The sequence below is a fragment of the Eleutherodactylus coqui genome, chromosome 1 (genome assembly GCF_035609145.1).
Source record: "Eleutherodactylus coqui strain aEleCoq1 chromosome 1, aEleCoq1.hap1, whole genome shotgun sequence".
Lineage (NCBI taxonomy): Eukaryota > Metazoa > Chordata > Amphibia > Anura > Eleutherodactylidae > Eleutherodactylus > Eleutherodactylus coqui.
Genome location: NC_089837.1, coordinates 442710085 through 442736880, shown reverse-complemented (window position 1 = coordinate 442736880; position 26796 = coordinate 442710085). Strand labels below are relative to the sequence as shown.

Genomic DNA, 26796 nt, shown 5'->3' with positions numbered 1-26796 from the left:
GCCTCCAGTCATCTTGTGTTACAGCCTCTCTGCCTTTGAGTGATGTGGATGACGTTCCCTTCAGACTAATGAAGACGTCATTGTCCGGGCAGTATTGGCACATGCGCAGTGGAGCCTGATGAGGTGCCAACGATCTCCTGCTACAGTTTATTAATGTGAAACCTGGTGACTGGTTCCATTTAAAGGGGTTATCCTATGATAGACTTTTGTCACCTATTCACAGGATAAGTGATAAAAGTCTGATAAGGGGTGTTCTCACTGCGGAGTCTAACATGTCCCATGTCCCCTTCGTCTGCCACTGCAGGATCCCTGCATACCTCACAGCGAGGAGGAGATTGAATGGAGCAATGGTTGTGCATGCACGGTGCTGCTCCGTTCATCAACAGTACTGCCGGAGATAACCAAGTACAGGCACTCAGCTATTTCCATAAGCCCCATTGAAATGAATGGAGCAGCACTGTGTATGTGTAACCATTCCTTCATTCATTCTCCACATCACTGTGAGTAGGTGCAGTGACTGGAAAAGGGGGACATGGGACTCTCGTTCTCCGAATGGGTAGAGGTTTAAATGGTGAGACCAACACTGACAAGACTTTCATCACCTAACCTATATATAGGTGATAACATTCTCTCTCAAAATAATCCCTGTAAGGCCATATTCAGACGGACAAGTGCGAGTTGCGTTTAAGATTCTAGGGTGAAACCCGCATCAGACAGCATACGGACATATGTACCCGCGGAAAGTGGACACTGCATGTCCTATCCTGGTCTATGAATCGGACCAAAATAGGACTTGCTGCGATTTTTTTTTGGACCATCAGTCCATGTGAAAAAACAACCTTGTGTGTAGCCTAAATAGCTATAATGTGTCCAAGCAATGTTCATGAAACATGTAGGCAGCACTCGGACAGGAAAATCGTCCATGGCTATGGAAAGCAGATTTAGAGGTCTAAATCTGAAAAATGGAGCTGTGACCCTTATGAAGATACATTATAATGTTAACGAGCAAGGAAGTGTAAATCAAATTACACATTCATTTGGAAATGCTTAGTTGTGTGTCCAAGTAGAGTTTTTTACATGTTGCGTCCCTTTTTCTGTTTCCACATTTGCTGCGTTCTCTGCAACTATGTGTGAAGTAAATCAAGTTGTCATTTAGTTTGCTGGAATGTGACAAGGCTATTTGAGCACTTAAACACCTAACATTGGGAGTTAACCCTGGTAGTTAAAGCTATTGGATTACCCCGAGCGGTATTCTACACTGTTGACTAATGCCAAGTTATTAGATTGTCAGGTGTCAGTGTTCATATGACAATATGGAAGGCGTTATCTCTGAAATCAGACACCGGCCGGCTTCTCCCATTACCATCACAGTTAATGATATATCATTAGTGAACTTTGCAGCTCCTATTCTGGAGAGGTTACAATACATATATACATTTGTTACAATGTGGATTCATCTGAAAAGCAAAATGGATGTCTAAGAAATGTTGTTTGTGTTTTTCAGCCTATCGGTGCTTTGAATCCAAAGAGAGCAGTGTTTTACGCAGAGCGGTACGAGACCTGGGAAGACGACCAAACTCCACCCTATCACTACAATACACATTACTCCACATCCACCTTCACGCTGTGCTGGCTCGTTAGAATCGTAAGTATATCACTGGTCCTTGGGACTCGTGTGATGGGAAAAGCCTCCATAGATTATTGTCCAACAAAAAAATGAACGCTACGTATATTTTACCAGACACATACTCATCGGCACTGGTGTAACTAAAGGGGATCCGGTTGCACCCGGGCCCAGGAGCCATAGGGGGCCCATAAGACCTCTCTTCTCCATATAGGGAGCCCAGTACTATGAATAAAGCATTATAGTTGGGGGCCCTGTTACAGGTTTTGCATTGGGGCCCGGGAGCTTCAAGCTACGCCTCTGCTCATGGGTAATATCAGGATGTCCCCTTTCAAGTAGACTATACCTGGGGACCATCCCCACATCAGGGCTCGTTCACATTAGTGTTGGACATTCCATTTGGAACCTCCATCGTTGAATTCCGTCCTAAAACAGGATGAAAAAGTGCAGCATGTTGCTCTAGTTCGACCCGTAAAAAGCTGTCGTAAACTGAATAGACCCGAATATAGTCAATAGGATCTGTTTGATGCCATTTCGTTCACTCACTAGGCCAGGGGTTGCTGTTTTCCTGTTCTCCAAACAGAGCAGTAAAATAATGCCCCCGAATGCTGATGTAAAACGGCCCTTAGGCCGCTCTCACACATGTGTTACCAAAGCGTTGCTTTTGAAACCGCAGCATTTTACCATGATTTCGCTTGGCACTTTCTACTGCGTTTGACAGCGTTTTTTAATGCGCCCCATCATTGTAATGGGTGATGAGGTGCGTTAAAAAGCACTAAAACACACGAAAATAGAGCAGACTGTGTTTGGGCGCTAGTCTGCGAAGCCCCATTGATAGCAATGGGGGCGTTGTACTGAATTTAGCATGACGTTTAAAAAGCCGTGCTTATCGCGATAAAAAGTGGGAGAGCGGCCTTAGAGTCTTATTCTATCCTCTGAAAACACGCCATACCTCTTTGTTGAAACAGCTCCCGGAATACATCCAAGCTTTTCTTTTTGTAATCCTTCTATCAGTTTGTGTTTTATTTCACCTGGATTAGAAATTATCTCCTAACCGCCAAATAGTGGATAATAGTCCGATCGAAGGAGATCCAATCACTGGGATCGCACTGTTTCTGAGAATGGGGTCCCAAAGGACCCTGCACAAATGGAGTAACACTCCAGCATCTGCTCCCCTGCCCATTGGTTTCAAAGGGAATGCTGGAAAAAGCTGAGCCTTTCAATTAAGCAATTTCTGAAAATCCCATAGAAATGAATAGAGCAGTGTCCTGTTTGACTGTTGCTTACTTTATGCGGGAACCTTTGGGATTGGTGGAGTTCCTGATAATTCAACCCCCAAAGATCCAATATATCCACTATCCTGTAGATAGGGCACAACGATTTTTAATAAAAATCATAGCAATTGGAGTAGACCTGTTCTGAGAAGTCATTTCTTAGGGGTATCTTTGTCTGGTAGCGCTGAGTAACAACCAATATGGCCTCTACTACTGTTTATACATGCCTGGTTATCCTTTCTAGACTCCCAGAGGGGTTAGGTACTGGCGGAATAGTATATTCTACAACTTGTCAAATAAGGACAACTCGAAGACTTTTGTCATTAGTGATGTATGATAGCACCGCTTAATAATCCCATTTTATGGCCAAGGCTCCTTCAATATTGGCTAAAGTGGACAGGAGCGCAGTAGTCATGTCCTACCAATGGATTTTTTAAGAAATACATTTTAGTAACAATGCCTTGGAATTGCAGTAGATTTGGTCACCCATACGTTGTGGTACAACCAGAATGTAATGCTTTCTCCTATGGAAAAAAAAATGCTTCAAAAACCCCAATATCCCTATCGCTATTTCCTGGGTGATTTGTAGGTTTTATGATCTCCATTGCAATCTGCTGCAACATCTTTATTGTATACCAGGCAGTGCGTTGTACATTCCCATGCACATGAATATATCTGAACTGCATACAGGATTTTGTGATCATCAGATGTAACTTCACGGGCCGCAATATTCAGCTGAGCTCTGAGGCCTCTTCACATAGCTGAACGGTGGGGTGCTATAAATCTGATCCCTACCAATCAAATATTTAAAGAGGAAGTCCCACTTGTAGCTCTTTTGCTGCAGACAGCTCCGTACATTGCGCAGTGTTCCAGGTTGGTATTGCAGGCTGAGCCCTATTGAAGTGAATGGAACTTGGCTTGCAGTACCAACCCAGGCAAACTGTGCAATGTACAGAGCTAGAAGTGGGACAACGCCTTTAGGTCCCAGAAAACCCCTGTAAGTCAATCTCATAAACATACATTCTCATGCAATTTTTATAGCCTTATATAAAACCTATGTACGGATCTAGCAAACAGTAACTTGACATTTAAGGCATTATGATAAACTCAGCTACAATGTACTGTAGATGGAGTTATGTGTCAGTCATGTTTAACGATTGCTACATCTGTAACGGAGGGGCTATGACAGAATGAAGCGTTTACCTCTTGTATTTATTTGCACTCTCTCCTTATATGAAGAGGGTATACATAGGGTTACATTTGATCATGAGACTGACTTCATCTGGATCCATCTACCTTTCATTGTCCACCCTTCTACGCTAAGCTGCTTAGTGACTAATTGTAAATTCCATTAACTTGTCAGGTGTCTGCTCCCTTCTCACACAATCTGCGATGTTATCAGTGAAATCAAATACCAAATTGACTTGAAAATGTAAAAAATTCTGAGCAGCAGGGATTTGAGTGACATGTCTGAGTAAGAACCGGCAACTGCGGTTATGAAGAAAGTCATGAGTGATGCTGAGAGCAGCGCTCACACTGATGACTACAATTACAATGTAAAACACATGTACGTTAGCCGGCGCTGCTATTAACACTTCGCCAAGTTCTCAGCTGCGCCAATGCTCCGAGGGAATGCTTCCATTCAAAATCTGTTGTTATATGCTGCACTGCTGCAATCAAAACTATTCAACCCCCCCCCCCCCCGTTGTAAATTAGGTTTATTTACCATATTTACAAACATGCAGCTGTTTGAAAAAAAACAATCAAACAATTAAAATAGTTCAACACAACTAATATAACAAGCAGTTTCTCCAAATTCAGCACAAAATGCCACTTTTAGGCTCGGTTCACACGGGACGGATTTGCCGCGGCTTACCTGCGTTTTTTTAGTTGTGGGTTTGCCACAGAAGAACCGCTTCTGCGGCAAAACCGCTTCAAGGGTTGTTTTTGGTTGCAGATTTTCTTGCATATTTTTGGCAGTTTTTTCGGCTCGGAAAAGCGCAAGCGTTTTTTTTCCCGCAGTGCTTTTTTACTTTTGCACCGTATTTAAGTGCGTATTTTGCTGCATCTATGGAGGCTATGGGCAAAAAAGCGCTGCGGAAAATCCTAAAGAATTGACATACTGCATATTCTAAAACCGCGCCGCAGCTGCATTTCCGTATTGCGGCAGTGCGGAAAAATTCCGCTCTGTGAGAACAGCTTTTTGGCCAAACACATTTGCACTGCAAACGCAGTGGTTTTGCCGCAGTGCGGATATGCAATGGCAAACCATAGCAAATCCGCACCGTGGGAACCCAGCCTTAATGACTATTGCAGACTTTGAATACTTAGTAGAGCCCCTTTCGCTGCTGTGACCTGCTGCAAACGTGATGCATCGCCAAACACCAGCTATTGACAGCACTCCTGAAGAATCTAGCCCCATTCCTCATGGGCAATGGCCTCCAGTTCACTAATATTCTTGGGGTTTCTTGCTGCAACGTTCCACTTTACATCCCACCAAAGATCTTTTATAGGGTTCAAGTCAAGCAACTGTGATGGCCACTCCAGAATCTTCTCAGGCTTCTTCTTACACCAAGCCTTGGTGGACTTTGAAGTATGCTTGGGATCATTGTCCTGTTGGAAGGTCCAATGACATCCAAGCTGCACCTTCCTCACAGAAGACATGATGTTTTCTCCTAGGATTTCCTGACACTTCATTGAATCCATCTTGCTCTCCATATGGTGCAGCTTTCCCAGAAAGCAAAGCAGCCCCAGATCACCACTGAGCCACCGCCATGCTTCATTGTAGGCAGTGCGTTTTTTTCAGCATATACTTCGTTCTTCTTCTTCAAGACATACCTCTGATCTAGAGGCCCAAAAAGGTCCTATTTTGTTCCATTACTTAACAGAACACAATCCCAAAACATTTGTGGCTTCTTTATATGGTTTTGAGCATATTGCAGCCAACTGTTCTTGTGCTTTCAGGTCAGTAGAAGTGTACATCTTAGAGTTTGGGCAATTCCTCAGTGCTTGCTGCCACTAAATTCTCTGGATAGCCCATATATATCTGATCAGTAGGAGTCTGCTGCTTGGGACCCCCACTGATCAGCTGATTGAAGGGGTCACACTGCTCATGCAAGGGCTGTACCCTCTTCAATGTTTACATCTGGGCATGATCTTGCTCATACTCAGAGCACTGTATTACCTATAGTGGTGATTCTGAGACCAACAGGCTTGTCATCACATCAATGAGACCAGCCTGCAGTACTCGCCACCATAAATAACATCGTGTCCTGAGCACTGATAGGATCGTGTTCAGATGTAAAGATTGAAGAGGCTGCAGCACTCACATGAGCTCTGCAGGTCTATTAGTCAGCTAATCGATGGGGATCCCAAGCAGCGGCCCCCCACCGATCAGATATTGATGGCCTTTCTTGAGGATAGGCCATCAATTTCTTAAGATAACTTTTTAAAGAAAAAATAAATGACCCAAAATCCTTAAAAAATATATATGTTTAGCACAAAAGTTGATCTAGATGATCATTTTATTGGTCATTTTCTGAGGGCACATGCAATTTAATTAATTATCTAGGTTTTCATTGACATGCCGTGTTCTCAGTTCCTAGTGTTGACTTTATTAGGAATTAATCCTCAAGTGCTGATCTATTTATGAACTATCCTCAGGATGGGTCATCAATAGTTAAGCGGCAGGGATCCCCCACCAGTCAGTTGAACGTTAGGACCATGCTATGTGCAGATAGCACTGACAACATTGCAGTGGCCTAGTTTAGTACTACAGGCACATTATAAAAAACCATGCTCACAAAAAAAAAAAAATTGGGGAAGGGTCTTGTAGAATTTTAGACAGTCGCTGGCACCGCAGTGTGTCGCTCAGAATTTAGGACCGGTTTCATGACACAAGAATATACATATTCGACACGACTGTAAGCCTCTGTTACTTGGCGAGGTGAGCACATACATGGGCTTCCAGCTTTCCCACGTTCAGTTGTAACTGTATCCAAATGTTCCCTAAGAAAAATAACACCCCAGCATCTACTAAAAGTTTGTTTGTATGGGATATGGCTTATTAAGACCCCTAAGGGGGAAGCTAGGTGACCCTGAGCTCATTACTAATTCAGAAGAGAAGCCAAGAACAGCAACTAAGTAAAGCCACATCACTCCTGAATCTGCTAGTATGTTTATAAAAAGTGCAAGTTCATCTGTCCGCTCCCGGTGCTCTACATGAAGTATGTATGCTTAGATTAGCATTACATTACTGATATTTTCATTGGAGTTTTGCAGGAAAAATGTTGAATCTGTAATTTTGTAGACTATGAAATGTGTAGCTCTGTTAGTTTTATACAGTCCCTCGAGACCCTCCGAGAGGAAAGCAAAGGCAGATTATAGTATAGAGGACTCAATGCAAATGTAGTTAAAGGTGTTGTCCATTGGTTGTTTTAACCTTGGGGCTGCACTACTTTTCTTACCTCAAGGACCACATTAATAGAACATCTATAACACTATTTAAGCATTCTATCTGCTAAGGCTGTATTGCTCTTAAAGGGCCAGCTAACAAATTGACTTGGAATTGTGAAAAGTCTAAACAGCAGTTACTTGAGTGACATTTCTGTGTAAGAGCGATTTAATAACTAGCCATTGTGGCTATAAAGAAAGTTAAGGGTCCTTTTACACAACATCTGACAGCCATCCTAGGATCATTCAGTGAATGGAGACAGAGTGGGCCTGGAATCCCTTCCACCCGCCTCCATTCAAAGTGAACAGGCAGTCATTCAAAGACTCACAGCATTTCCTATGGGTTCGTGAAAATTTTTAGCGCATTCGCGTAACATCCAATTTGCGTGCGAGTGCTAGGCATTTTTTTTTTCATTTTAACTATTGGAAAAGATGCGACTTTTTTCACTTGTGTGACATCGCATGTACAGCAATGCTAAGCAGTTTTAAGGCTGAAATGTATCACAGTCGTTGAAAAATTGCAGAAAAAGTGAGTGCGATTGAGGTCCAGCTTTCTCAGACTTCTCTCATACTCGCCCGTGTAAATGCAGCCTAATGGGGCATTGCAGGTTTAGTAAAGAAAAGTTGTTTATCATATAGTGAAAGTTAGATGATTTTTCATTGAAGTTTATGTATTGATTCTTCATCCACTAGTTTGGAGAGATCTCTCTCTCTCTCCCCTGCTCACCCCTGCCGCCCCCTCTCCGCATTTTCTCAGACGAGTATGCAGTTACTCGAGAAGATTGATGCTCGCTCAAGTATCTGCCTTAACCGAGCGTGCTCGCTCATCCCTAGCAATGAACGGCTGCACCAGTTTTCAGAACCTAAGTGGCAGGGACCAGGATGGCTCCTGCAGGGTGGGAGGTCATTTAAGACACATGGAAAGTAGCATCAAACCAGGTGCATAAGTAATTCAGATCCACGTAGTGGTCTGATCAGGATTCTCTTAGTTTTATTTTCCTTCCATGGTCAAGACAGCAAAGCGACGTTTCAACCCGTCACATGCGTCTTTCTCAAGCTAGTCGAAAAGCCGCTATGCTCTTTTAATCACTATTAAAGGCTTCTAGGGCTACCGAGTAAGAACGCCTGTCTTGGGGATACTCATACCAGTGCATCGTAAATACCTAGGCAGTAATGCTAAATATAAAATTAAAAACCTAAATGAAACAAAATAAAAAGTAAGCACTAGCGAGTACCTGCCCGCTCGAGAGAAAAGGTTCGGGTGCCGGCGGTGCACGGGGAGGTACGGAGGGGAGATCTCTTTCCCTCTCTCCCCCTCCCCGCTCCCCCTGCTGACTACCGCCACTCACCACTCCCCCACGCCGTCACCCGAACCTTGTCTCTAGAGTGGGCAGGTACTCGCTAAGGGCAATGCTCGCTCGAGCAATTGCCCTTAGCGAGTATGCTCGCTCATCTCTAGTAAGCAGTTTTTGTCAAATCATATTTAAGTGTTGCTTTCAGATGACTTTTCAGAATAAGCTGCCAAGTATACATGAGGAATAACACTGTGTCTCCCCATTATATGACTCTTATCCTGCTTTCATCACCAGTTTTCCCATCCCTCTCTAATTCTCAGTTTTTCCTCAGCTGGTGGGTGTAGACCCATGATTTCTCCTATGCACTGCACACACAGAGATAGGAGAGTAGGATCTCCTTTTCTTTAGCTCTCATATGCATAGAAACAGCAGCAGCATGGAGGACATTGTACTGCAGTATTGAGAAGTGCAGGTGTAAATCTAGCACTCAGGTCAGATAAAGTACTTCCTAGAAGCTGCTACTGCATCTGTGAGTCTCTCTTGTCTCCCACCTCCTCTTCTGTCCATAGACTTCTATGGGTAGCATAAGAAAACAGCAAGCAAAGACTCCCCTCTCTGCTTCCTGTAACCCATCTCAGGGTCTCTGTTGCTAGAGACAGAGTTTACATGACAACAGGCTATGGACAGCAAATCGTAAGGAAGCGAGACCCCAAACGACCAGCACTTTAGCATGATTTTTCAGCATAAAAAAGTCCTTTTAGGTAAATAAAGTGAATAGCGTATTTGCTCCTTATCACATTGGCAAGTTTGTTGAAAGCGCAGTGGCCATATAAGTATTTCTAAACACTAAACAAACAGACCATATCATTTAAACATACAACAAAGTGGTGGACAATAAATGGCAAAAAAATTGGCATCTTTTTTAAAAATTCAAAATACGATTGTGACAAATTAAAATAAATTGTATGTTAATTTCAAAATAATACTGGAAAACTCTCCAACTTGTCCTGCAAAGAACATAACCGTAAATATCCACACAGTCGTAACAATAGGAAAGTTATGGTTGATGAAATGTAGGGAGGCAAAAAATAATAAAAAAATCCCCTTGTTTAATCCAGAAGTTTCTCTGTCTGCTACGGGCTATTTTTTGCTAGCTGCTTTGTTATTTTAATGGGTGACACAAAGCACAATTAATTTCCCTGGCACTGCCAGCTTACAAAGTAACGTATTAAGGCAGCAGTAGCCTGGTAGCTTTGAAAGCTGTCATTGCATGTTTTACACCAGAGCAGACTGCAATGACAAGAAGAAAATAAAAATAAATGAGCTTCGGAGCGGACCCGAGCCGTGTGGATACAGAGTTACAAATTATGTGTGAAGAGATTTTAGGAATAATTACTACCCAAGTGATGGCATCTAATTTACTGCTGGACCCACTCACTGTGTTTAGACTGGCCCCTGCATATAATAGCCAAAAGAGAGTTGCTTCTCATTGTGACCGCAAAATAAGATGCGTCCAGAATTAAGCGGCACGTGGTCAGTACCTAAATTCAAAGCTTTTAGGCCGCCTGCGCACAAAGGGGTCAGATTCCGCCCGCAGCGCCATCTGCTCCTGTGCCCGGCCACTTCTTTATCTGTACTGCAGATGGTCCGCACCGCTCGCTGTCAGACATGCACAGTACAGGTGTTTTTGTAAACTTCTGCTCTTCCTGCGTCATCACCTAGCGATGATGCGGAATCCACACCCTTTCTTCAATGTCAATTGTGGAAGGACCGCTGGTCAGACGACTTCAACTGAATTCAATAGAAGCCGTCCGTGCCGAATCTGCGCAAAAATGGAGCATACTGTGATTTTTTTCTTTCTGCAAGCGGAAAATCGCAGTTGCTGTCCGCTTGTGTGAGCGCACATGCAGATGCTTCATTGGTTTGAATCTCTGTGAAATGCCACAGATAGTGCGTGCATGAGCCAATCGCAGATTCCGCAAATTCATACCCAGTCAGGTGTAGGGGGCCTTACATATGATTAGATTTAAAGAGGAGCCGTCAACTGTTTTAGCAAATTCTTGTATTCCCCATGAAATAACAATTCTGGAGTATATATTTAAGCGGCCTCTGATATTGGGACAAAATTCTGTCCTGGGATCAGAGGGAACCGGGGGTATATTTCCTGCAGTTGTTGTTCTGCAGGGAGGAACACTGGAGCACTGGATGGGCTATTGATACACTATACAGTATATTTTAAATTAACATGCTATGAAATTAAATCCCGCACCACATGTCAATATCCGCACAGGTTTTGTGCAGATTTTTCCACAGCATGTGGATGAAATTTTCAAAATCTCATCTACTTTTGCTGCTACAGATACTGTAAATTCCACAGCAAATCCACCCATGTAGTAATAGTGACCCTATATATTGGTGGCCCCAGTAGTAATCACATCCCCTATATTGGCCCCAGTAGTAATAGCGTCCACTATATTGGTGGCCCCAGTAGAAGTACTGACCACTATATTGGTGGCCCCAGTATTAATAGCATCCTCTATATTGGCCCCAGTAGTAATAGCGTCCCTTATATTGGCCCCAGTAGTAATAGCTTTCCCTATATTGGCCCCAGTAGTAATAGCTTTCCCTATATTGGCCCCAGCAGTAATAGCATGACCTATATTGGTGGCCCCAATAGCAATACCGACTCCTATATTGGCCCCAGTAGTAACAGTTTCCCCTTTATTGGCCCCAGTAGAAATAGCATTCCCTATATTGGCCCCAGTAGTAATAGCATTCCCTATATTGGCCCCAGTAGTAATAGCATTCCCTATATTGGCGTCAGTAGTAATAGCATCCCCTATATTAGCCCCAGTATTAATGGAGTCCCCTACATTGGCCCCAGTATTAATAGCGTCCACTATATTGGTGGCCCCAGTAGTAGTAGTGATCACTATATAGGTGGCCTCAGTAGTAGTAGCGACCACTATATTGGTGGCCCCAGTAGTAATAGCGTTCCCTATATTAGTCCCGGTAGTTATAGCATCCCCTATTTTGGTGTCCCCAGTAGTAATAGTAACTTCTATATTGGTGGCCACATTAGTAATAGCTTTCCCTGTATTGGCCCCAGTAGTAATAGTGTCCCCTATAGTGGTGGCCCCAGTAGTAATAGCGACTCCTATATTGGCCGCCATAGTAATAGTGCCCCGTATTGCAGCCAAAGTAGTGGTAGGGTCCCTCATTGCCGCCCCAGTAGTATTAGGGTCCCCTGTTGCCACTTTGCTCTTTATTTGCAGGGAGAGGTTTAGCAGTGTGGATTACAATAGGGGCGATTGGGATGGCCTTGGGCTCCCGGGGCAGTCGCCCAATCGCCCCTATTATAATTTGTGATTGGTCCAAGCTCGACCTCCCTTGCTCTGTATCGGTATGCCAAGGAAATCAGCATGCAGGACTTGTGGTTGGCATAGCAATGCAGATCACATGACCGGAGCCGGCGTTGCTATGCTGACCGCAGGTCTTGCATGCTGATTTTCTCAGTTCAGACTATTCAGACGCTGCTACAGCGGTGAGTAGAGCAGGGACCCTCCATCGGAGCCCCTGAGAAGCACACTTTGGGAACCCCTACTGTAGGGAATGAGTTCTCGCTCACTTTAAACAGGCAGTTGTTCATCTTTCAACGACTGCCTGTTCACAGTGAATGGAAGTGGGTGGTCAGACTACCAACGACTATTGCTTCAGTGTGAAAGTGATAGTCGGTGGGAGAACTGGTGGGCACTTCTGCTACCCTAATACAGAGAAATGTGGTTCATGCTCAATAATACTGTCCCTTTGTGCTCAACACAGTGTTTCCACTTTGTGCCACACAATAATAGTGTCCCTAAACAGTGATGATGACTCCTTAGTGCTCCCTCAGATCACTAAGGAAGGGTGCCTACCCTTTCTTCATGGACCCCTCAACCACCTTCTTAGCTAGGCTGAGCAAACAGAGAGCATAGCTGAGTATAGTTTTGCTCCTTGTTCTCATACCATGCCTGCTATGGTGGGGCTCTATGCTGCATATCAGAGGGCCACACTGGGCCTAGAGACACTTCTCCATCCTGCTCAATGATTATCTCACCCACTGACATCCTCAGTGGTCCATACACTGCACTATCAAGCCGCAAATGGCAGGGTTTACGCGATAAACGTTGGCGCTGACCAACTTGCTCCACCTTTCTACTCTACTGTATCTGCTTTCTCAGGAGGCAGCTACAGTTGAAATCAGGACATATAGCCTCCCGGGACAGCGCCTGAGATCCTCGACTACCCTACTGGATCCAGGATGGGTAGGAGGTATCAAACTTGTGTCCATACTGTAGAGGCAAAATAAGTGACACATTTGAGGCATTGCTCCAATTTGCACAATATCTACAATCTTGGAGTAGTGTATCTGTAAGCATGATGAATTGATGACCTTCAGTTCTGAATCTGTCTAAAGAACATCCCTCTATAAATCCCCCCAGGTAGGCGTTATTTACCCCTTTATTCAAAGACTCTACTCGCAATTTATTTTAATTGGAAGTGTATGCAAGTCTAATGCATATTATTGGTTCACTATTGCCAACTGTGCCTAATAAATATGATTTATTATGTAAAAGCTGTGCAAGCAGATAATTCAGGCCGCACGCTGGTATATTCTACCCCCAGCTGTGGCAAAACCATGCTGCGGAGCAACACAGCCACTGAAAACCAATGTGTGTTTGCAGCTGGGATGCTTTAATCTCTGCATAGAAACATGTTCGGAGGGTTCTACAGTTTGTGATGTGTAATCATTTACATATGGGACAATTAGCTGTACATTTATGTTGTACGCTTATTAACAGTGGAGGATTTTATATGGATACTACTGTGTAACAGTTTGTAACCGAACGGCTTCACTTGGCCTAATACTATTCCCTTATCCCTCAACGTATTATATTGATGTGTTCTAGGATGAATGTTGTAACTAGAGATGAGCGAGCACGCTCGTTTAAGGCTGATGCTCGATCGAGCATCGGTCTTGTCGAGTAACTGATTAGTCGACTGAGCACCATGCAGGGGGGCGGTGGGTGGGGAGAGAGAGAGAGATCTCTCCCCCCCCCCCCCCCCCCCCGCCACCCATCCCTCGCTCATGTCTACCGTGTTTCCCCCAAAATAAGACAGTGTCCTATATTAATTTTTGTTCAAAAAGGTTTAACTTTTTTTTACATGTATAGCTGCCTGGACACTATTTAAATTGCCTTTTTTTAAATTAACTGTTAGCAGGGCTTAAAGGAGATGTCCCGAGGCAGCAAGTGGGGTTATACACTTCTGCATGGCCATAATAATGCACTTTGTAATGTACATTGTGCATTAATTATGAGCCATACAGAAGTTATAAAAAGTTTTTTACTTACCTGCTCCGTTGCTAGCGTCCTCGTCTCCATGGTGCCGACTAATTTTTGGCCTCCGATGGCCAAATTAGCCGCGCTTGCGCAGTCCGGGTCTTCTGCTGTTCTCTATGGGGCTCCGTGTAGCTCCGTGTAGCTCCGCCCCGTCACGTGCCGATTCCAGCCAATCAGGAGGCTGGAATCGGCAGTGGACCGCACAGAAGAGCTGCGGTCCACGAAGATAGAGGATCCCGGCGGCCATCTTCAGCGGTAAGTATTGAAGTCACCGGACCGCCGGGATTCAGGTAAGCGCTGTGCGGGTGGTTTTTTTAACCCCTGCATCGGGGTTGTCTCGCGCCGAACGGGGGGGGGGTTTAAAAAAAAAAAAACCCGTTTCGGCGCGGGACATCTCCTTTAATTTAGAAGTAGGGCTTATATTGCAAGCATCCTCAAAAAGCCTGAAAAATCATTTTGCATCCTCAAAAATTCTGGAAAATCATGCTATGTCTTATTTTCAGGGTATGTCTTATTTTCAGGGAAACGGGGTAGTTGTAACTTGAAAATATTGAATTAAAGGGGTATTTTGATGGTTCTAATGAGGAGATAACATGTAATTTTGCTATATAATAATATAACTTGTTTTACAAAGCTGCAGAGATATTGCTTTACCTTTTGCCTACCCCTCTTACTTCGCCATTGATATCCGCTGGTTACGACTCGTATGCTCCACTGTTTTAGTCCACTTCCACACAGGCGACAAATCGCATGTATGTCAATCCCATGGTTTCCAATGGGTACCTTCACATTCGCAACGTTTTGTACGTGAGAATACAAAATCGCGGCATGATCTATACAGCCGCGATTTGCAATGTTTTGTAGCCCATATTTCCCTACGGAGCATTTCTTTGGGTTGGATCGCATGAAAACATGGTGCGCAAATTTCGGCAAAGAGCGCTACAAAGTTGTGCAACTTTGTATCATCATGTGCGACTTTGTAGCTACACAAAAAAGCGCTATATTGCCAAGAAAAAATGCGGCGACATCGCACAGATGAGATATTGCTGCGGTTTTCTCACGGCGATATCGCGTCGCTTGTGTGAAAGCGGCCTTACTGGTCAAGCATGTTCAGTGCCTTCAAATTCTGTAATGCCTGCATAGTTTGTGCAGGGGTGAATGCGCACTTGTCAGTAACTGGTAGGGGAACATGGTGGGAGATGTAGTTTTCTTCACTCCCTGGCAGTCTTTTTAAATAAAAAGACTGTGAAAATCCGAAGCTGCTGGAAAGCAGCGGTGGCGCAGATTGTCAAAAAAAAATGGTCCTGAAGTACAGTTTGATTATTTAGATGGATTACTTCAGTATTGCAGTTTATTGTAATTTTCACTAAAGTGAAGGACTTAATATGGTTTAATACTTTACAGTCCTGCGTGCCTTCATTAGGCACAGGGCTGCCATGGCAACCATCACATCATGTGGAATCTGATGGTCAGTCAGAAGGCCTCCCTTTCTGGCTGACCGCTTAAATGCCGCGACCAGGATTGACCATTCATGTAATCATGTAAGCTGTCGGACAACTATGATCGGAGTTCACTTCTGAGCCTGCTTCATATCCATCTGCACCTCTGTGACGTACATGTATGCTACAGAGGGGGAAGGGGTTACAGGAAATGTGTCATTAGGTAACGGCCTGTTGTATAACGTTTTTACGGTCTTCAAGAATTTTTAGAGAGTTTTCTTTTATTTTCAATATCACAATCTATATTAAAAAAAATTCCTATAATCCCGCACAATGATCACTAAGCCTGATAATAACCTTAACACTTCCTGTTCTGTAGAGAAAACTTTTCAACAGTCCTCTCATTATCCTCACGGGCAGGATTACAATGAAAGCTGACACTTTATATAGACAACACAGGATCCACAACTCACAATAGGTGATGGTTATAGCTAACCACCTCCACCACCGTGCACAATGATCTCTGCTTTTACGTGCAGCTCAGGCAAGATGGCCGCCCCATGGTCATGTACAGACCATAGAATGAAAATGTTTCAGCATATCCCGTGTCAAGACACACCCTAAAGGATCAGTTTTACAAATGGATCACAATGAATTCTTATAAAATATATACAAGGGTCTGTCAAAGTTTCAGCTTTTGTAAAACAAGAATAGTGCTGCACACTGGACATACTAAAACTCTGGAAAGTAGCCTTGTAAATAGAACCTTATTAACCATTTGCAATCCAATTTGGGATTCAGGGTTTCCTAGGGGGCTTTCTCTTTCTGCCATTTTACAATGCCACCACCTGCTGGCTAGAGCCAGTACTGCAGTATGTGACATGCCGGAGAGGCCCCCAACAACAGAGCAGCCAGTAATATACAGTAAGAATACCCTGCCAGACGTCTTCCGACATCAGAAGCTGTACAGCCTTCAATCAGAATGTCTTTAGACGTCAGACAGTGGATTGGAAAGGATTAATGCTTTAACGGTTTCTTTTATCTCATGGGTCAGTAATACCACTAGTTCCAATTTTCTTCGTAAGACTGAAATCCGACAACATTGGCTGTGTTGATCCAGAAGAAGCCAAGAAGCTGTATGCTAGTTGCACAAAGTCGCTCTTAGAGTGCACTTCTTAAAGACCCATCTCATGGGAGCATCCTCTCTTATTTCATGTTTTACAGGAACCCTTCACTACATTTTTCCTTAATGTCAATGAAGGCAAGTTTGATCACCCAGACCGAACATTCTCCGCCGTGGCAAGATCATGGAGGAACAGCCAAAGAGACACATCTGATGTAAAGGTATGTAGCAAATTAGTGTAGTATCATTTCAGGTATAAGAAAGTTATATGTGCAGTTAAAACTATTCAGCAGTGCAATCCTTACATTTGTACAGCATTACTTCCATTCCCTTTTGTATGGATGGTGAATGCATTGAATACATTTTTAAGGCCTACTGTATTTGATTGTGTACTCACCAAAGACACTGATAGCCATGTGACTATAATATGCTACTAATATCTGATCAGCGGGGATCTGAGCACTGTGAGCACCACTGAACGCTGGAACAAAGTGGTACTGCACCTGGAAAAAGTCATGTGGAGTCAACAGAAGATGTGTCATGAGTAAAGATGAGCGAGTATACTCGCTAAAAGCAATTGCTCGAGCGAGCATTGCCTTTAGCGAGTATCTGCCCGCTCGAGACTGCAGGTTCGGGTGCCGGCGCGGGGGAGCGGTGAGTAGCGGCAGTCAGCAGAAGGGAGCGGGGGGGGGGGAGGGGGGGAGAGATCTCCCCGCTCTCCCCCGCAGCTCCATGCCCGCTGCCGGCACCCGAACCTGCAGTCTCGAGCAGGGGAGATACTCGCTAAAGGCAATGCTCACTCGAGCAATTGCTTTTAGCGAGTATACTCGCTCATCTTTAGTCATGAGTAGTTCATTGCTAATTTTATCATTTGTGACTTGAGGACATATCACAAAATTGTTTACAATAAGTATATCATGATTTCATAAAATATCACACCGCAGAAAGACACATAATTAAAATTGTATATTTTTTATAACAATTGATTTTTCTACAGTCTGTGGGAGGAGCCTTCTTTTCGAAGGGAAAAATATTTAAAGTGAACCTGTCCCCACATTCATGCTGCCCAAACTACAGGCAGCATGAACCCTGGACAGGTATGCCCATTCGGCCTATGTATGTTTTATTCTGAAACCCTGCAGTGTTTCAGAAAAAACATACTTAGGCCTCATGTCCACTAGGAAATTCGTGCCCGCACGGATTCCCCATGCAGAATCCAGCAGCGGGACCTTCCTTTCCTGGGGACATGAGGCCTGAAAATAGATTTTTCTCACCTGTCCGGACGTTGCGGGTTCCTGTCCGTTGCGGCCGGATCTTTTTTCTCTCTGCCCGGCGGATGCGCTTGGCACGCCGGCAGCGTGCCACGCATGCGCCATGCACTCTTTTTTTTTTCTTTTTGAACTCCGGCTCTCCCGCGCAGGAGAGCAGAAATTCAGCTGCGGGTGTGCCACGGGACCGGACGGCTTCCATAGGCTTCTATGGAAGCCTGTGGCAGACCCGCGGAAAATGGAGCATGCTGTATTTTCTCTCACGTGCGGGAGAAAATGCAAATCCATTAAAATGCCTTCCGCGGATGCAAATTACAATTTAATTGCCAGCGGATGGCCAATGGATCCCTATGGGCAAAATTGAATGCGGATTTCGCAGCGGAATCCGCAATTTGATTTTGCCAGTGGACATGAGGCCTTAGAAGTTTTACTCAGAACTGAGCTGGAATGCAGTACTCAAGTCAAAGGGGCGTCCCGCATCGGGCTCTCCCAGTCTGCAACAGCCCTCTCCCTATACACAAAACTGGAAAGAGCTGTCAGGGAGCGTGAGAGCCTGACGCAGGCAGTAGAGCCTGTCGCCGACCGCCTCTTTGATTCGAGAGCTCCACTTCAAGTCAAAGTTCTAAGTGTGTTTTTCCGGAAACGCTGCAGCATTTCCGAATGAAACATACATGGCATATCTGTCCTGGTTCTATGCCGCCCATGGTTTAAGCAGCATGAACCAGGTTCACTTTAAATTATGAGCCCATATAAATATATTACATGTATTGGTGTAATAACCGTGCATGATTTATGGTTGCAGAGCCATGACATTAGAAGGGCTTTCCAGCTATGAAGATGGCTGACCTATCCTCAGGATAGGTCATCAGTAGCTGATTGGCGGGGTACCTCCTGGATTAGCTGTTCGCTGGGGCGCTGTGTTGGTCTATGGAGCCGGAAGCTTTGTAGTGGACCGGCATGGTATTGCAGGCACAGTCCCAATCACTTTAATGAGTTATTGAGTAAAGTTTTTTAGAACTGTTGTAGAGGAATGTCGCTGTCACTACCCCCGTGTCTTCTGCCTTTATTATTTTAATATCTGAACATTTCACCAGTTCTTTAAAAGTGATGGAAATACAGAAAGACGGTAAAACAAACATGGCAGCAGCTCCGAATATATCATGATTTTCAATTATTTAAGCACATGTCGTAAATCTGTTAGCATGTCATTGGCAGCCCCATAATGCGGCCTCTCATTCATCCCCATAAAGTGATTGGTCAGGAAGTTGTTATCGCGGCGAACATCTGTACAATGAATAATTCCGAGGGCTGTCTAGAAATTCTGCAAGAATTATTGTAGCTGTTTAAAACAATTGATGTTTGTTTGATGTCGAGTGCTAAAGGTTTTCTGCTTCTATTAAAATTTCTGCTTTAATTTAGATCAAATGTTTGTGTGACTGATGCAGAAAAACCCAATAAATTCCGCTTTCCTGCTGCTAACTCAATATTTGGTCGAGTCCATAAAACACAGCAGGAATTGGATTTGACCTTAAAGTGTCATGTTGTAGCGGCTCACCCAGCACTGAGCTCACATTGCCTGGGGCAATTAATAAAGCATTAATGACAAGATCCATTTAAAATGTGGGTTCTCTCTCTTCAGCCTCAGCTTTTACCTCACTTGCCTGGGGATATTATGCAACAACGCACATTAGATTAATCCAGCGAATACACGGCACGAAGAATCTGATGGAGAATCCCCCGTTATTGCTCTGTTTGCAAGTCATACGCATTTATTGTTATCCGTGATAAGAAGCAAACCTTCGTTTTCATCATTTGTCATCGCATTTATATCGTTTCCGTGTGTGATTTACGCCAGTCGTCTAATAGCGTTTACACTTCCAATCAAATACATGGAAGATTCTCGTGCTTACAAAACCCCGTAAACCATTTTGCCTACACAAGAGATAAACACCATGAATATTTCATGTGCATCAACATGCCGAACAATAAACGCTGTCTGCAAAGGAGTCGGAGAAGTACCCGATGGGGTCTTTCTAGGCGGATGTATTCTATATTCTTACTAGTTACATTACATTGCTGCAGGCCAATTCCACCATTTTTATCAATATCTGCCGGTGATCTCATGTGTATTGGCGACTGCTGCTGCTACCCTCTTACCCCAATGCCCATTCTCCTAGTGGGGGAAGGGGATCTTTACTGCAGACTGATTTTCATGGCTGTTGGTCCTGCCTTTAAAATAAGCAGCACCAGAAGGGTCAGGACGCCATTCTCCCAGCCCAGCTTTAGCTATGGAATATGCATCCGTAGTAGTCCTAGTGTCCCTGTACATAAGAATGTTTCATGGCTGCAGATAAAGGATCCTACTGATGGGTGCAATCTACCTTTAGTAAGGATGCCTGGAAACACACATATTTAAAGTGACCCTTCAGTTTCAGGACCAAATTTTGTCCCCAGACCAGGGGAGATAGATTTACTGCAGTTGTTCTTCTCTACTGTTCTTCCTATCCACAGGTTCCATGTCCTGCTTTTGGCTGTCCAAGATGGCCAACGTAATCTTCCGACTCCCTAATCCCCACTGTGCCGTAGTAGTGTTAGACTACCAATGCACTATACTTGCTCTCTGATTGGCCACAGCTGCTCATGTGAACAGCACTGACCAATCAGAGGGCAATGCACAGTGTGCTTTAGGCAGTTATATAATTGCTTATAGTGGCCTATAAATGGCCCAAAACCAGTGGATCAGAGGCGCAGCAGAGCAGAACAATTTTAGCTAATAAACCCCCTGCCTCGAAACAGAATTTTGTCTCGAATCTAGAGGGTCGCTTTAATAGCTGTAGTAGTCAGACCCAACACTGTACAGGTTGCATTCTTTATAATAAACTGCTAATCATATATACAAATCACCTCTAGAAGTCCCATCCATTATGGCCTTGTTCACAATGTCGTTTTACTCTCCATTCTTCTTTTCCATCCTGGGAACAGAAAAAGGGACAAATCTTTCGGGGAACATTCTTTCAAAGAAGGATCTTTAGTAACTCAAAGATGTTATGTCCAGCCAACGTATGAACATTTCAAATGCAGCAGATTTCTTTCCAGATGATCATTAATTGTTAAAATTTCACCCAATAAACAGTCGTTGTGGCTGAAATTGGCCTTTAGTCTAATATATGGACACCTTTAGACGATAACGCCGAATTAGAGAATTGCTGTTTTCCACTCACATTTTACATTGCACAAATGCATCTAAAATAAAATACACTCTCCATGCAGATCAAGGAAGTTAAAGATGTTGCTAAGATATGCAAACAATCCCATTTTCAAGCACCTAGCTCCAATTGTGGCATGTGGGAGGGGCTTCAATGGTATAAAAGCCAGATCGAAAGCAAGTCTTTGCAGCCATATGAAAACACTAAAATCTGATAGTCTTGTGGTATGTTCATGCAATGTCATAATCCATTGTCTTTCAATGACTAGCCAACAACTTTTCAGGGAGGTATGTGATCGTTCAGTGTGCGCCTTTCTCTGAACAGTGATTGGCTTCTGCCTTTTTTTGGTCATTTTGCTCCCCCCACTTACACATCAACAAGCGCTCATTCATATACCTCTCGCAGGTATTTCTGTACATTCAGTGGACTCGGAAGCCAATAAGCGTGCATTAGGGAGGGGTTGAAATGTGAAATTGCCACCACAAAAACCTCCCAGCCAGTAAGTAGTGGATGACCAGTATTTTGGCCTGTGTATACACTCACAACAGTATGCTCAGAGATCGTAAAATTGAGAAACAAGTGAACAACAATCTGTGTAAAAGCATACAGACAACAGTCATTTGCTCGCTTTGACAACTATCTTGAGTAACTCTTCAGACAATAGTTGTCCCTGTAAAGCCGCCCTATGACTACGGGATCCGAATAAACAGGGATCATTTACTGTGGAGACACAGGTCCGCATGGGAGCTTCACATGCAACAAGGTACATACAGACAGTATAGTCCATCTGATACGCATGTATAGTCAAGACTATTTGCAAAGTTGAGTTTTTAATTGAGATACATTGGAGTTAGGCCAAAAACTAAAATCTCAATTTTGTTTTTTCAATGCCTGCACCCCATGTACTATGCACACAACCCCCAATCAACACAGTCCTCCGTGTACTATACACCCCCCCCCCCCAATCACAGCCTCCATATACAGTCCTCTCCTCCCCCAGTCTCACTCCCCAGCATCCTGTACACCCATATTTTCCCCAAGCCAGATCTTGGCCTCACCTACAAGGCTAATCTCGATTTTACAATTCTGACGATACTTAGAATTGAGCATCAGCAAAATGACGATTGATCAAATTAATGTGATTAATTGCCCAGCCCGAATTTGAGCAATAAAAAAATATTAGTGCACATATACTTTGAAAAACACAATTCTTAAAATCTCATCTTTTTGGTTTTTGATGTAGAAAAATATTTCTTAATTAGTATATTTTAAATCCTATCCTTTAAACTTAAAGAACAGGCAGCCCATACACCTGTATAATAATCTATGAATGGAGATGTCACTTGTAGTTTTTAGACATATGACTGTAGAAAGCTGCTTGACTTCGAGGAGAGAAAGTCTTAAGATTTGTTTCTCCTATTTTTCCTAACTCCTTATTGGTAATGAAAAGAATATGGAAGAAGAATAATGGCTCCAAGAATGACCTTTCAGGAAGCAAGTCACCCGGAAACGACCTTAGCTTGGTCAGTCGTCTGACTGCTTTTCCTCTCCCTGGCCCCCTCCTCTCCCTCGCTGGTAACAGATGACATCTAAAGAACCTACTGTTGAGCATTAATCTGGCCTGAAGCTTCGGAAAATTGTTATATTACTTTCTGGATATTATTTGTCGCTGCTTGAAAAGGTAGTTGTGACAAGATGTCATTAAAGGTGATATAGTGTAAATTAATACAGTTAATGGAGATGACCAGGTCTGACTTACTGACCCATAGTAAGGCTCATTCCCTCTTTAATAGATGCCTAGGGATCAAGTTTTGCAGAAAAAAGAAATATGGTAGCCATAAAGCCTCCGCGTGATAGATGGTTTAGAGAGTGAAAAACGCCTCCTTAGGATTTCATTTCATAGAGCGCCCATAAAAACAGTAGACTTTTGTAGCGAGATGTATTAAAATGAAATGTCAGCTTTGATTCAGGGGTATACAGTTTTGATAGTGTTAATAGTCGTCTTTTATCACTCAGGGACATTCTCGAAAGTCTCTTTAATTTTTCAACAGCTTGGGCCTGTCACAAGCCTGTAAATAAGAAATGTGCTGGGGATGTGTCCCGACCGGAGCTGTATTATAGGGCTTTATTAAAGCTGTATCTGGATCACATTTACACAGTGACGCGTCACTTATCCGATGCTTTATGGCCATCTCGGCACCCCTGCCGTCTCTTCCATATCATAGAACACCTTATGGGCTCACTAAATTTGTGATTTCTTCATCATTTTAGGGCTTTTCAAGAAACTCTGTCACGTCCATTTAGCAAGTTCTCATTACATGTGATGTGCTGATAGCAGATGAATCATAGGGGGCTTTTAGATGGAACGATTATCGTTCAAAAAATAGTTTAAATGGGAGAAAGTGAGCGATCGTTTGGTGTAAATGCATGCCAACGACTGGACGGCGAACGATCATTGTTCACTTTTTGTGCGTCGTTGATTTTAATAAATAAATTACTTGAAAGCGCTGCAGAATAAGTTGGCGGTATACAAATAGCAAGATTTATTTTATGTATGTAGCCATAAAAACCATCGTTGGCTCGTTTAGTTTAAACAGTCACTTATAGAGCGAATGTGAAAGACTGAATGATTCTCCTTTGAACTAGCCAACAATGTTGCTGCCTGTATTAACAGGCTGCATGAGAGCGAATGAGCTAGCAGCTATGTCAGTTGTTCATTCAAATGAGAATTGGCTCGTCTAAAATTACCCTAACTTTATCTTTTTTGAAGATCCTGGAACTTGTTGTTGTTATGTTTGTGTGGGCAAATAAGCACCGGGCTCACACGAATGTGACCCAGAAGGATAGGGAACACCAGGTGAACTACAACAGATCAGCACCTCTCCCTGTCTTCTACTATTGTTAGTGACACAAACCTACCTGAGCGGGGACATCGCCCCAATAAAGGGCGGCCCAGCGGTCTTTGGTTCTGGGCCCTAGCTGCTCCTAGGAACCCATACACCCTTGATAGGACACATAAAGATGCCACCACCAACACGGATAACTAGACAGAGAAAGCTGACACACAGAGCCATAATCACACCATACAGCAGCCAATATACAAACACTAGTAGCAGATGTTATCGCTATAAATGCCAGGTATTAGTTGACATTTTGATCAAAATATGGCAGCTAGTGGGCCACTTCACAGCTCCTGGCAATACCACTAGTCCCTACACTAGCCAGGAGTCCAGTGACACAACCAAACACAAACCTTTCTTGCAGCCACCACGCAAAGAGAGAGAATGAGAACAGAGAACGCTGACCACGCCTGGAAAGACAGCTTTTATGTGTACTGACAGAGTCATTGGCTGACTGGCTGACACACTCCGCCCAGCCAGCACAATCCCCACCACCTCAGCAGGAGAACTCCAGAGCACCTGTAGTACTACAGGTCTCAGGAGACAGATGGGACAGTTGTCTACCTCATGCTGCTGTTCCAAAAGGACTAATGAACATTGTTTACTCCAAGATAAGTGACTGATAAGAGCCATGTTCACTTGATTGGCTTTTATGATAACTCTGATAGAGCCCTTTTTTCTGTGGATTATAATGATCCAACCATCTTCTGTTAGTTTATCCTCTTAACGACTGCCCACATGCCTTTTCATAGTGCTGCATCAGAGTACCGCCACATGTCTGACATGCCAGGGGAAGCATATGCTCAGCACTTGCTCTAACAGCGGGGACCGGAGAAACCTCCAATCCCCACGTTTGAACCCATTTTATGCGACCGTAGTATGTAAAGGGATGACAGAGGGAGGGGGCTTTTTCTGTCACCCATCGGACCTCTGATCTGATCACCATGTCCCAATCGGTTGCTATGACACCTGAAGGCTTGAAGATGGTTTCTGGGTCTGCCAGCTACGGTGGCATATGAGGAATACCCTCTGGCTAAACTTGTAAAAATCTGTTTATTTGTGCAGTGATTAGTTTCTATGAGAAACAAACAGTTGAACATCCCCTGTGAACTGTGAACTAGACTCATGAGCAGAAATACACAATGACTGACATGCCCAAAACACTCACCTAACATAGCTGCAGGCATAAACAGATGAAATAGATACGGTATGAAGTATTGGTTCGTATATTGACTAAAATACTTAAGCCCACGAGCCCGCCAACAAGGGTCATTGTTGTCTCGTGGGTCCCTACTCTAACAAGACAACTTACCCTATGAATCCTGCCTGCAAGTGGGGTGATCGACCTGATAGGGAAGGCCCCACACTGGAACCTAAGGACCTACCTCACCCTAGATGGTAAATGATCCCAGCCGCACAGTTCACACCAACACATCCTGGAATGCATCCAAAACTGAACAGGACTGTTCACGCCACTTGTCTGGCATCATGCGCAGACACATAGAACACATCACTGTTCAGACTTATAGAACTACATGTATGAATCCAAACACCATGGGGAATGTGAAAACTATGTCCCTCTACCCAAAGGGGCTGATATTTATATGTAGACTGGTGGTGATTGGCTGGCTAGAGAACTTCAGACCCAGCCATCACAAGCATCCCACACCTGTGGCAGTGTGCTCCTGGAAATCTGTAGAACAACAGATCCTAGCAGCACAACCTAACATATACACACACTGGTGTTTCTATAGTGAATGCGGTTGCACCTGGGCCCAGGAGCCTTAGGGGGCCCATAAAGCCTCTGTTCTCCATATAGGGAGCCCAGTACTACGAATTACGCATTATAGTTGGGGGCCCTGTTACAGATTTTGCTTTGGGGCCCAGAAGCTTCAAGTTACGCATCTGTTATATAATGCAGTGGTATCTGTGTATCTGCAGATATGAAGTGCATTATGGTGTTGAGGATACTGTGATATGAACAGAGTTGGATTTTGAGGATGAATGTAGATGAGGAGTAAAAGGAGATTAGGGAATGTATTATGGTGTGTTTAGACAAAGTCACCCAAATGAACAAAAGTGAGCGGCTGAACCACAATCATAAAATTGTCGTTCGTTCATTTTAGGCCCGCATAAAAATCATCGCCGTCTCGTTCACTTGTCGGGCAGTTTAAACACTGATCGTTCATTCATTATACCACATGTGAATGTGAAACACTGAACAATAAGTGAACGAGAATCATGTAATCTAAACCGGCTGCCCAAGCGCGAACGAGCTGGTCATGACGTCATCAGCTTGTTCACTCGGGCAAGCGAGAATCATGAGATTTCTGTTCTGTCTAAAAGGGCCATTAGGCCTGTCTAAAGAAATGTCTTTTTAAGGTTCACTTGAAATTGGGAATGAACTTGATTGTCTGGGGTAATTCATTTCAAAGAACTGGTGCTGCTCGGGAAAAGTCTTGGAAATGGGAGTGGGAGGTTTGGATAAAGGACTAGCTTAGTCTAAGATCATTAGCAGAAGAGAGAGCATGGGTATGATGGTAGACCAACATGAGGGTGGAGTTATAATGCCATACAACACTATGGAGAGCTTTCTGGATGGTATTGATGAGTTTAGATTATATTCTCTAAATCAGGTGTCCCCAACTCCAGTCCTCAGGGACCCCCAACAGGTCATGTTTTCAGGATATCCTATGGTAAGAACACCTGTGGCAATGTCTGAGGACCGACAATAATTACATCACCTGTGCAACACTGAGGAGATCCAGAAGACATGACCTGTTGGGGGTCCCTGAGGATTGGAGTTGGGGAACACTGCTCTAAAGGATAGGCTG

The 26796-nt window shown here is 43.8% G+C and overlaps 1 protein-coding gene across 3 annotated transcripts in view; it reads left to right on the top strand.

Moving 5' to 3' along the window:
• The window catches only part of NBEA (neurobeachin), a 673719-nt gene that overhangs the window by 583888 nt on the left and 63035 nt on the right, over positions 1-26796 (top strand). For all 3 annotated transcript variants that reach the window (XM_066582838.1, XM_066582846.1, XM_066582830.1), the window contains exons 45-46: positions 1505-1645; positions 16690-16809. In XM_066582838.1, coding sequence (XP_066438935.1) covers positions 1505-1645; positions 16690-16809 — 261 coding nt within the window. The remainder of the gene's footprint in view (positions 1-1504; positions 1646-16689; positions 16810-26796) is intronic.